General features: G+C 40.7%; 1 protein-coding gene across 3 annotated transcripts in view; it reads right to left on the reverse strand.

The window, feature by feature from the left end:
- Positions 1-648: 648 nt before the first annotated feature.
- Positions 649-13,218, reverse strand: part of LOC141132974 (uncharacterized protein C5orf34 homolog) — an 80,889-nt gene continuing 68,319 nt past the window's right edge. For all 3 annotated transcript variants that reach the window (XM_073622029.1, XM_073622012.1, XM_073622021.1), the window contains exons 8-12: positions 10,295-10,465; positions 5,037-5,167; positions 4,869-4,955; positions 3,787-3,827; positions 649-863 (exon numbers count right to left, since the gene is read on the reverse strand). In XM_073622029.1, the coding sequence (XP_073478130.1) occupies positions 688-863; positions 3,787-3,827; positions 4,869-4,955; positions 5,037-5,167; positions 10,295-10,465 (606 nt within the window). In that variant the 3' untranslated portion in view covers positions 649-687. The remainder of the gene's footprint in view (positions 864-3,786; positions 3,828-4,868; positions 4,956-5,036; positions 5,168-10,294; positions 10,466-13,218) is intronic.

Genomic DNA, 13,218 nt, shown 5'->3' on the forward strand with positions numbered 1-13,218 from the left:
TGTGAAAGCCCGAGTGCTTTCACACTGGAGCAGTGCTTAGGCAGAACGCCAAAAAAAGTCCTGCAAGCCACATCTTTGAGGCGCTGTAGGAGCGGTGTATACACCGCTCCTACAGCACCCCTGCCCATTGAAGTCAATGGGCAGTGGCGCTTTGTGGGTGCATTTAACTCTTTATCAGACGTTAGCGGGGGTTAAAAGCTCCCTGCTAGCGGCCAAAAAAATTACAGTAAAGCGCCGCTAAAAATAGCGGCGCTTTGCCTCCGCCCCCAACGCCCCCGTGTAAAAGTAGCCTAATACTTTTTCATTCAATTCAAAAGTTTAAAAAAAAAAAAAAAAAAAAAAAAAAAAAAAAAAAAGGGGAGGAGAGAATGCCCCTAGAAGATAGATTCCTTCTATTTCTAACCTGCACTGGGACATGGAAATAATGCTATGCTTTAGAAATTCCTTTGCAATGAAGCGTCTACAAGAAAACATTCTATTAATTTGGAATGTATTGTATTGTATTGTATTGTATTGTATTAAGAGAAGAGGCCACAAGCCTTCAGTTCATCAAAGGCACACTGCCAAATAGTCCAGGCTTCTATTTGCTGTATGACAGTTACAATTTATGTCTGACCACTGCCAGCAGTACACAGTATTAAAAAAATCTTTATTTATCTATATATCTTTATTTATGTGCAGCAGATATTACTTTCTGGAGGAAAGCAGTATGTCAATGTCTTTTATGGCCTTTGAAGTCTTTTCCAAAACTGAATGTATATTCATGTCACCCATTGTCTGCCGCAGGCTGTCTTCTGTGCTGGGCTGGCTGGAGAGTTTCACATCAGCTCTGTGGCTCTCTGTGCTCCCATTCTCTAGAAGAACTCAAGACCAGATGGTTAAGGATGTAAAACAAAGTACAGTTTTTGCTTTTTAATGAAACTTATTTTCATTAAAAAAGCACAATAAATGCTTCTACCTATTATTAATGGAAATGTAGCTAAAATGCAAATTACCACATCTAAGAGCAGGACTGACATGTCAATATAATTTTTTTTTTTTAACAAGAAAAGGAAGGAGTCAGCTGCACCACTGATTACTCACTATTGATGTTGACATGTCAGCCCTGAAGGAGTCATTCACCTTGCAGCAGCGCATGTCCAGAATGACCTGGGCCTTCAGTCATTCAGAACTTTCTGAGGTCAGTCAGTGCATGCACTTCCATTGCATGAATGACTCATTCAGGGCCATCAAAACAGTGTGTAATCAGTGCTGCTGGTTACACATCATTCAAAGTGACAGGTCAGCCATGAGCAGCAGCCAATAGGGTGCATTAATGATGTACCCTACATCATTAGTGTCTGCATGTAAACAGAAGGGAAAACTTTTACATGTGTTCAGCGTAAAAAATACCAATGTTTTTGGCACCTGGATGCAGCTGTGTCCTATTTTTTTACACTGCTGACCACAGACTAGCATAATTCTGCAATACCTGTATACAAAAGCAGACACTGAGTGCATCTGTATGCAGCAGGCCAGGCATGCTTATGAGTGGTGATGAAGGGGACACCAATTGGTCAAAAAAAAAAAAAAATAGCAAAATAGTTAGATTGAAAAAATTATAATATATATATATATATATATATATATACACATATACATATACATATACATATACATATATACACACACACACACACACACACACACACACACACACACACACACACACACACGGTACACCTGTTCAATTGCTTAGTAACAAACTGCTAATCAGCCAATCACATGGCAGCAACTCAATGCATTTAGGCATCTAGACATGGTGAAGACGACTTGCTGTAGTTCAAATCGAGGGGAAGAAAGAGGATTTAAGTGACTTTGAACGTGGCATGGTTGTTGGTGCCAGACGGGCTGGTCTGAGTATTTCAAAAACTGCTGATATACTGGGATTTTCACACACATCCCTCTCTATAGTTTACAGAGAATGGTCCAATAAAGAGAAAATATCCAGTGAGTGGCAGTTGTGTGGACAAAAATGCCTTGTTGAGGTCAGACGATGGGTTCTAGATGATAGAAAGGCAACAGTAACTCAAATAACCACTCGTTACAACCAAAGTAAGTAAGAACAGAAAACTGAGGCTACAGTTCGCACAGGCTCACCAAAATTGGACAATAGAAGATTGGAAAAAGGTTGCCTGGTCTGATGGGTCTTGATTTTAGCTGCGACATTCAGAGGGTAGTGTCAGAATTTGGCATAAACAACATGAAAGCATGGATCCATCCTGCTTTGTATCAATGGTTCAGCCTGGTAGTGGGGGTGCAATGGTGTGGGGGATATTTTCTTATCACACGTTGGGCCCCTTAGTACCAATTGATCATTGTTTAAATGCCATGGCCTACCGGAGTATTGTTGCTGACCATGTCCATCCCTTTAAGACTACAGTGTACCCATCTTCTGATGGCTCCTTCCAGCAGGATAATGCACCATGTCACAAAGCTCAAATGATCTCACCATTGGAACATGACAATGAGTTCAATATATTCCTATGGCCTCCACAGTCACCAGATCTCAATCCAATAGAGCACCTTTGGGATGTGGTGGAACAGGAGAGAGTCAAGAGAAGAGCAACAAAACGAATAAAGGGACTGGAGGACCTTAGGTTATGAGGAAAGGTTACGAGCACTGAACTTGTTCTCGCTTGAGAGGGGATATGATTTCAATGTACAAATACCGTACTGGTGACCCCACAATAGGCATAAAGCTTTTCCGCGAAAGGCAATTTAATAAGACACGCGACCATTCACTAAAACTAGAAGAAAAGTGGTTTAACCTTAAACTGCATAGCGGGTTCTTTACTGTAAGAGCAGCAAGGATGTGGAATTCCCTTTCACAGGCGGTGGTTTCAGCGGGGTACATCAATAATGTCAAAAAACTAAAAACTTAGATAAGCACCTGAACAACCACAACACAAAAGGGATATACAAAGTAATACTGACATATAATCACATGGGTTGGACTTGATGGATTTGTGTCTTTTTTCAACCTCGCCTACTGTGAAACTCATTGTTGTACATAAGTGGCGAGTGTGTGAAAACACACACACACACACACACACACACACACACACACACACACACACACACACTAAATCATCAGGCAGGGTTCACACCTAATACTGATGCGGCTCACAGCAGGGGTCTGTTGCATTCCTGTTTTCTGTTTCAGGGACGAATCAGGCCAGAATTTTTGTCGGGCAACTTTTTCAAATTTCTTGGGGCACCTACAGACAATGGAGTTGATTTACTAAAAATGGAAAGAGCAAATCTGGTGCAGCTCTGCATAGAAATCAATCAGCTTCCAATTTTTCTGTTGGCAAAGCTTAATTGAAAAAGCTGAAGTTAGAAGTGGATTGGCTACCTACACTGGGCTTTGAGCAAAGCATGCCCGCTTACATCAGCACCTCTGCCAACCAGACCACAGTGACCCCCGCTTCAGTGCTGTATGGAGAGTTTTGGCATTGTTCGCACTTACACTTAAGAGAACTCCTCCAGACCACGAGTAAACTGTGCCTAGGACCTCTTCCAAGTAGTACTAGGCACAGTGAGCGTAACCGTTCCCAGGCATGGTTCAGAGCACTCACACTACAGAAATTAACCAGACCAAGAGGATGGGCCATGTCCAGATATGGTTCACAGTGCACTCAGACACCCAAGGGTGGCACATTTGTCTGCCCAGTAGTGAGTAAGGCTCAAAACAAACTCAGAAAATAAAAAAAACGCAGTCATGTTCTTTCATACAAAGGATACATTGAAACCTCCGAATTTTCCGGAGTTCAGCTTCCACAGACCTAGAAAAAAAAAAAAGGAGCAGCATTAGAACACTAAAATCTTAAACCTCTCATAATTAGGTTATTTTAGGCCTTTGTTATCAGGGTGACTCTAGCCAGCTTTATCCCTTTCTTTTGACGTTTATTTTTTTAATGCTACAAAATTGATTGACTGCAGCTGGATAATTATTTTATAACATTTTTGGTGCAGAGTCACCACATTTATAGTGATAGAGAAGGCAGATTGGAGTTCCAATACCAAAGATGTTCAATGGCGTTGAAGTTAGGGGGTCTGTGCAGTTCAGTTCCTTCAAATGCCTCATCAAACCTTGCCTTAAGACCTCTTTCACACTGGGGCCACCCATGCGTTAAAGTGAGCGGCGCTAATTAAGCAACCCTTTTTGGCCGCTAGAGGGGCGATTTGAACCCCAAAGAAGGGGTTAAAAACGCCCGTGTTACGGCGCTTCCGAAGTGCTGCCCAATCATTTCAATGATGCTGCTTGCATGACTTTTCCTAACTTTCCGCAAGCGCACCGCCTCAGTGTGAAAGACACACTGAAATGAATGGGAGGTGCTATTTCTAGCGCTAAAAAACTCTTGAAAACCGCCTCAGTGTGAAAGGGGTCTTAGGGAGCTGGCTTTGTGCACAGGGGTACAGTCATGATTAAAACATAAAATGTCTTTCCCAATTTATGCCACAGTTTTGGAAGTAGACCATATTCTAAAACATCTGTGTGCTGTAGCATTAACAGTATGTTTCACCGGAAAAACCTAAAGTCAAAACCCATCATTTGCATGCTTGTTAAAAGGCTTGTGATACAGTAATGTAAGAGAGAGATGGAGTTAGCACCAAGTAACTCAAATTAATACAAGCATGACAAAACTTTAAAAAGAGGCCATTTAATACACTTCCATTTTAGGATCTGGAAGGTAGAGTAGAATTTTTTTTTACTTAGAGCCAATTAAGACAACCACTTTAAAATGACCAAGGTTCACTCCAGGAAGAAATGGAGTACTGCCTCATGTACATAAACGTATGCAGAACCTCCCACCATCACCTACCAATTTTCTGTAACAACTGGAACAGGTATACTTCTCTGAGCTCCGTCATCTAGACTTCGGCACCAGGCTACTGCAGGTCTGATGTAGCTGTAAGGAAAAAAGCATAATGTGTAATCAGCCTTGCTGCTGGTTACTATCATGGAGTGCATTTGGTCATCTTAGGTATACCTTGCATACTCTCCAGGACTTTCCAGTTCAACTAGTTTTGATGCACCATTTGGAAACTGCAATCTACACCATCCAAGATGATTGTGTTTATGAACGAAGGATAAGGGAGATATATTCATGCTGTCTTGCAGCTAAAAAAGGGAAAAGATAAAAAAAAAAAAAAGTTTCTTATACAGGCATTATAAACATTTCAACACAGTGAAACTCACCTGAACTATGGTGGAAATACTCCATAATAATTAGCGGTATGCTAGTAAACCTGCCCCATCTTCAAAGCTGATTAACTTATTCAACACCGCTTCTTTTCAAGTGTTTAAAGAAATAATTACAAAAGGTGATGACTCACATTACATTGTTAGTCAGACAATGTATAATCTCTTCCCCAAATGAATGTTTTTTAAATTTTCATTCCATTTCGTCGTTGTACACGATTATACAACACAACGATGCACTGCTTGCCTTGAATTGGGCATTTAGACAAAGGGATGACATTCCCTATATACAAAAGACGTTTGAGGTTAGTGCTTGAGTACTGCCTCACACAACTATTTCTGGTATGGAGGGCATTTTTTAAACACAAAAGGTGCGGCGTTGCAATGGGTGCAAAGTTTGCACCGAGTCTAGCCAACCTCTTTATGAGTGAGTGGGAAGATAAATTCATCTATGCCCAAAGGACTGAGTTACTGTTCTTCAAAAGGTATATTGATGACCTGTTCCTGGTATGGGCAGGGACTGAACAGTCTTTGAAGGATTTTATGAGTTTTTTTAAAAATAACAATAAACTTGAATATCAATATAGTAAAGACAAGGTCAATTACCTAGATGTGACTGTTGTGAAACAGACAACTCGCTACCAAAGTATTTTTTAAATCTTCAGACCAAAATAGTTATTTGTCAATGAACAGAGGGCATCATCCAATCTGGCTAAGAAATATACCAAAGGGCCAGTTTACCCGAGTCAGAAGGAATTGCACTTTCGGTTCTGACTTTGTGGCCCAATCTGAAATTTTAAAAAATTAATTTATTGAGAAAGGATACCAAGCGGATATTCTTGACTCAACAATACGCCAAGTGGGGCAATCTTCACAAACTACTTGCTTGGAAAATATTATAAATTATATAATATTATTCCTCTCATTGCACTCATTTCCACTCCCTCTATATAATCATTTTTCATTCACACACACTTCAAGACACCCCACACCCTATCCCTAAAATCAACCTTTCACACCCCCCCCCCCCCACCCACTCCATCACAATAGACACTAATTTAGGATTCTACATTTGAAATTTCAATAGTACTTGACCAAAAATAAAAAATTCCAATTTGATTCTTATTTAAAAACAACCAATACTTGAATCAAAAACCAAATGGTATCCTATAAATAAATAAGGCACCTGTGGCTAATTAGCCATAATATGGGAGATACCATATAAAGTGCACAGCCTCCAGAGGATTCCAAGATGATCCCAGGAGAGCTGCTGCACATGAAAGATCCCAGTCCTAAAAGTGCTTTTATTTGGAATGCTGAACTAATGTTCTGTGTTGCCAACACTTCATTTAATAAGAACTAGAGAGTCCATTTATATTATTTTTTTATTTTTTATAATTCATAGGCACATCCCTGCACATCAGAGCGATATACCTTTGTTGTCAGGAGATTAAAAATTGCAACATTTGTCCATACACATTCCTTAACAGCTAAGGTAACTTAGTGTATTTTTGTGCTTGGTTATTTTTTATTTACACAGAATGGTTTACACAATTTTGCACTTTTAAACTCTCACATATTTTGTTCACTCACTTTACACACTAGCATCCATTAAGATATACATGGCACTTATTATTCCTCTCACTCTTTCTACATAATATATACATACATACATACATACAACCCTTCAATCCCCCCCACCCCCATCACAATAGACACTAATTTAGGATTCTACATTTGAAATTCCAATAATACTTAACCAAAAATAAAAAAAAGTTCCACTTTGATTTTTATTTAAAAAAATACTAATACTTAAATCAAAAACCAAATGGTATCCTATAAATTAAATAATATTAAATATATAATTCCAAACGGACCAGTATATATGGACATTAACAGACTCAGCATGTTCCACTAGTACTGCAAATGCACAAAGTAATCATTTTTAATCTTACTACACTTTTACCATTTCATTGAGATTATTGCAAAACATTACAGGTGCTGTACATTTCCCCATCCCAGGAGGGTCCATGTGTGGCTCCTTGTAGGCCTTCTGGACCCGGGCTTCATCTTGAAGAGGTGGGAATGGAATGTGGAGATTTTTTGACCGCTGGGATCTTTTTAAACAATTTATGGCTATAGGGTAGAGTTCCATTTCCTGAGCGGTAATCATCAATTTACTAATATATCACGTGCACAAATGCTCACAGAATATGAGGTATTGAACATATGGATGTTTTGATATAATCTTTTTAGAGCAAAAAAAAACCCCTGAAAGACTATGACCAAATAAGTTGAAATGCATTGTAGTGTTCGTGTGGATATCATTCTTGTAACGTACTGTCAATTGATAGTTTTACTGTGTAATAATTGACAGCTGTAATGGAACATGATTGTACAAACCTGTAGCCAGAACTCATTAAATCATATTCCCATTCTTGTACTAATTTTGTCCAATAAAGATTTTACAATATTATGAACTATATCAAAACTTGATTAGAATACCTAGCTGCTAAAAAAAAACCCTTGGGGGAATCCTTCCATTTTTTTCAGTTATTCTATGGTGTGTAACCACCCCCCTCCAAAGTAATGCTTGCAGGGGAATGCAGTGTGGGTGTATCAGGGATGTAACTTCTTTCATAAAAACTAGAAAGGGTCATCTAAGTGGCTGAAGCGGAGGATCCCTAGCTCAGCATTGAATCACCAAGAGAATTGCACACATCCAACTAGCTTGCTGCACTCAAATAGTTTCAAGGTAAAAAGGCAACACATGCTGTCAGGTCTCCTGAATGGTTTTCTATTCTAAACTCTGGGGCTGAACTATATAACTAAGCCATCATTCTCATATTTATAGATACATCAGCTTCTTGTGTGCAGAAATGTACAATTTCAAAACGACACAATTTTAACTACTTGCTTACTGGGCACTTATACCCCCTTCCTGCCCAGGCCAATTTTCAGGTTTTAGCGCTGTCACATTTCGAATGACAATTGCGTGATCATACAACACTGTACTCATATGAAATGGTTATTTTTTTTTTTTTAAGACAGATAGAGCTTTCTTTTGGTGGTGTTTAAATCACCTCTGGGTTTTTATTTTTTGCTAAAACAAAAAAAGCTGGGGAAACCACACACACACACACACACACACACACACACTTTCTTATTTCTGGTAAGATTTTGCAAACAAGTAATTTTTCTCCTTCACTGATGAGGTCGCAGTGATAGGCACCGATAATCAGTGCCCATATCCCCTGTCAGGATTGCCGGTTACCGGCTCCCCTCACACTGTGAGAGCGTGTGAGGAAAGTACTGGCAAGTCTGTTTACACTATGATCAGCTGTGATTGGACACAGCTGATCATGTGGTAAAGGGCCGCTGCGATCAGAGCGTGCTGTATGTGTACCCCAGGGGGCGCGCAAGGGGAGTGGTTCCGGAAGGACGTCCATGGATGCCCTCCCAGAATAGAGCCGCGCTGTAGCAGTCTTCTTTCAGCTACAGTTCAGTAAGGAAGTGGTTAATGATAATTAGCGCAGCCCGAATGCTTTTATGACAACTGTATGAACTAAAACTGTATAATAATTTTAAAATATTCAACCTATTGTATTGATGTGCTATTCTAAGAATAATCATGCCTTTATGGGACCATGTACAAACAGCAATTCTGCCTATAATTCATATCAGTACACAGAATAAGTAGTAACATGCTAACCGATGAAACAAGATATTACATCATTATAAAAAATTATATTATGTTAAAGATATTACATTAACCTTCTATGAGGAGGTGAGTTGCCATCTAGATAAAGGAAGGCCCGTAGACGTGGTGTATCTGGATTTTGCAAAAGCATTTGCCACAGTTCCCCATAAACGTTTACTGTACAAAATAAGGTCCGTTGGCATGGACCATAGGGTGAGTACATGGATTGAAAACTGGCTACAAGGGCGAGTTCAGAGGGTGGTGATAAATGGGGAATACTCGGAATGGTCAGGGGTGGGTAGTGGGGATCCCCAGGGTTCTGTGCTGGGACCAATCCTAATTAAATTTGTTTATAAAAGACCTGGAGGATGGGATAAACAGTTCAATCTCTGTATTTACAGACGATACTAAGCTAAGCAGGGCAATAACTTCTCCGCAGGATGTGGAAACCTTGCAAAAAGAGCTGAACAAATTAATGGGGTGGGAGACTACATGGCAAATGAGGTTCAATGTAGAAAAATGTAAAATAATACATTTGGGTGGCAAAAATATGAATGCAATCTATACACTGGGGGGAGAACCTCTGGGGGAATCTAGGATGGAAAAGGACCTGGGGGTCCTAGTAGATGATAGGCTCAGCAATGGCATGCAATGCCAAGCTGCTGTTAATAAAGCAAACAGAATATTGGCATGCATTAAAAGGGGGATCAACTCCAGAGATAAAACGATAATTCTCCCGCTCTACAAGGCTCTGGGCCGGCCGCACCTGGAGTATGCTGTCCAGTTCTGGGCACCAGTCCTCAGGAAGGATGTACTGGAAATGGAGCGAGTAAAAAGAAGGGCAACAAAGCTAATAAAGGGTCTGGAGGATCTTAGTTATGAGGAAAGGTTGCGAGCGCTGAACTTATTCTCTCTGGAGAAGAGACGCTTGAGAGGGGATATGATTTCAATTTACAAATACTGTACTGGTGACCCCACAATAGGGATAAAACTTTTTCGCAGAAGAGAGTTTAATAAGACTCGTGGGCACTCATTACAATTAGAAGAAAAGAGGTTTAACCTTAAACTACGTAGAGGGTTCTTTACTGTAAGAGCGGCAAGGATGTGGAATTCCCTTCCACAGGCGGTGGTCTCAGCGGGGAGCATTGATAGCTTCAAGAAACTATTAGATAATCACCTGAATGACCGCAACATACAGGGATATGTAATGTAATACTGACACATAATCACACACATAGGTTGGACTTGATGGACGTGTGTCTTTTTTCAACCTCACCTACTATGTAACTATGTAAAAAATAAAATAAATAAAAAAAAAAAAAAAAAAAAAAAAAATTATTATTTACCTCTTGCTCTTTATTAAAATTAGTAAAGTCCCAAATCATGAATAAAATTGCACCATCCAAGAAGTTGCCAAGAACCAGATTGTCAGAATAAACAGCAAACTTTCCTTTGTCCGGCATGAAACATTGTTCCAGCAGAATTGGCATTGTGACGCCAGTATCAGCCCCAGAGTCCTGCAATGAGAGGGAGGTTTATATATTAATTTGCATAACCAGTCATTTGTGAGCAATAGCTATAATAGCTATAATATAAATATACTTGCACCAAAAGAGGAGTAGGCTGGAATACCATGCTTGTGCCTGCAGGCACCATGACAGAAGACAGTGTGTGGGCAATGGTCTGTGGACAGCTAAGCATCACACGCATATAATCTTGTTAGACATCCCACCACAAAACAATGGGAATGAAAATAGCTTTGCGTTCCCCCCAACAATCGGTCAACCTAATAGAGCAATTTTAGATAAAGAAGAGTATCACATTTATGAAATGCCCCACTGGGACCCCTTAAAAAAGGTCTTGAAAAAACAGCAGAGTTCAATGGAAACTAAGAATTTTGGGTCAGTTTTATTTTGCATCTTCTTTCAGAGTTTAAAACTGTATAAAATGATATACACATAATCTTTGTATTACAAATACACATTTACTATAGGACACTAGACACATTCAGTTGTGGTTCAAATTTCAGCATGAGCTATTGTGCTCTGTAACAGAATTTAATAGAATGAAAATTTGCAGGAAAGGAGCAAAGTGCACTATAACATCTTGAATGTAAACGCATTTTTTAGGGTGTGCCCCCCCAGGTCTGTTTTTTATTACCCTTCAATGATATGGAAGAAAGGACTTCCCCATTGTCAAGGCTGGGTTAGAAATCCAGAAGACTGGGGAATTCCTTGCTTGGCTGAATAGAAACAAAAAGGTAGGTTGAGAGAAGGATTGTGCTTGTTCCATACCAAGATTAAGGAGGGATTAAGGAGGGATATGATCAACATGTACAAATACATAAGTGGTCCATATACAGGGGGTCCCCGGGTTACAAACAAGTTAGGGACTGTAGGTTTGTTCTTAAGTTGAATCTGTTTGTAAGTTGGAACAGGTACATTTTTTAAGTGTAGCTTCAGCCAAAAAAAATATTTTTAAGCTTTTTGGATAGCATAGGGAAGGGTTAACACCCCTATAACATTTGTTTTGCTGTCTGTGCCCCTGTTAAGAAGATTTCACCTCACTTTGTGTCCCAATGACAATTGGATTTTGAAAATTTTGGGTTGTTGTGGAAACGAGCCTTGGTGATAAAGCATCAGTGGAGGTACCTTTTCCCCATAATAGCTCTTACAGGAGCGAATTTCCCTTCCTAGGGGTAGATTTCCTCTCACTTCCTGTTGTCTCCCTCCGTTTGTAAGTCGGATGTTTGTAACTAGGGGACCCCCTGTAGTAAACTTGGTGTTGAGTTATTCACTTTAAAAGGTCATCACAGAGGACAAGGGGGCACTCTATGTTCAGAGGAAAAAAGATTTCATCTCCAAAATACGGAAAGGTTTCTCCACAGTAATGCCCCGTACACACGGTCGGACTTTGTTCTGACATTCCGACAACAAAATCTTAGGATTTTTTCCGACGGATGTTGGCTCAAACTTGTCTTGCATACACACGGTCACACAAAGTTGTCGGAAAATCCGATCATTCTGAACGCGGCGACGTAAAACACGTACGTCGGGACTATAAACGGGGCAGTGGCCAATAGCTTTCATCTCTTTATTTATTCTGAGCATGCGTGGCACTTTGTCCGTCGGATTTGTGTACACACGATCGGAAATTCCGACAACGGATTTTGTTGTCGGAAAATTTTATAGCCTGCTCTCAAACTTTGTGTGTCGGAAAATCCGATGGAAAATGTGTGATGGAGCCTACACACGGTCAGAATTTCCGACAACAAGGTCCTATCACACATTTTCCGTCGGAAAATCCAACCGTGTGTACGGGGCATAAGAGCTGTGAAAATGACTCCCTCCAGGAGGGGGTTCTGGCCAGCTCGGGCCTGGATCCTTTCCTAAATTTATATAATATAAAACTGGGTACTAACATTTATAGGTAAAGTTGATCCAGGGAAAATCTGATTGCCTCTCGGGGGATCAGGAAGGAATTTTTTCCCCTGCTGTAGCATATTGGAGAATGCTTTGCTGGGGTTTTTCGCCTTCCTCTGGATCAACTGTGGATGAAGGATTGTGTATATGGTATTGTATTTTTTTTATATATGTGTTGCATGATTGCACAGTTGTCAGTTAAAGCGAAGCAGTGACATATCGCAAAAAATGGCCTGGTCAGGAAAGGGGTAAAACCTTCTGGAGCTGAAATGGTTTAAAAAAAAAGTAGGCTATCATGAGATTCAAAACTCTCATGAAGAAGAATCACATGAGTTGAGGTCTCTGACCCTGGGGCCTGAGCATGAGATCTGAGAGAGACCAATTTGCTTTCTGAAGCCTGAATTGTCTGAATAGTGTTGCGGACGTTTGCAAATAAGGGAGAGGAGTCTTGCAGAAGAAGGCCCTCTAGATACTTTGTGAACTGAATCAGGGCTGTCTTTAACGAGGCAGCTGGCTAAGGCCCAGTCATTGTTGTGGGGCCCAAAGCAGCTGCCCCTTGAGCCCGCGCCAGAGGCACAACTACCAGCGGGACATTTGAAGGGTCAACCCCGATGGAGGGTGCTGAGCCACGCACAGCACAATTCCGGAATAGAGCGTAGGAGAAGAGGGCAACACAACACCCTGCATCGCTCCCTCTGCCCGTCTAGCCACGCCCACTCACGGCATTACCACCTACACTGCCCGTTCCCGCTGTACCACTCCCTCTGCCCTTCTAACCACACCAACCCGCGCCATCACCCCCTTCACTGGCCACTCCCGCTGGGGACACGCCCAGCGGGAGGGGATGC

The sequence above is a fragment of the Aquarana catesbeiana genome, linkage group LG01 (assembly GCF_042186555.1).
Source record: "Aquarana catesbeiana isolate 2022-GZ linkage group LG01, ASM4218655v1, whole genome shotgun sequence".
NCBI classification, from domain to species: Eukaryota; Metazoa; Chordata; class Amphibia; order Anura; family Ranidae; genus Aquarana; species Aquarana catesbeiana.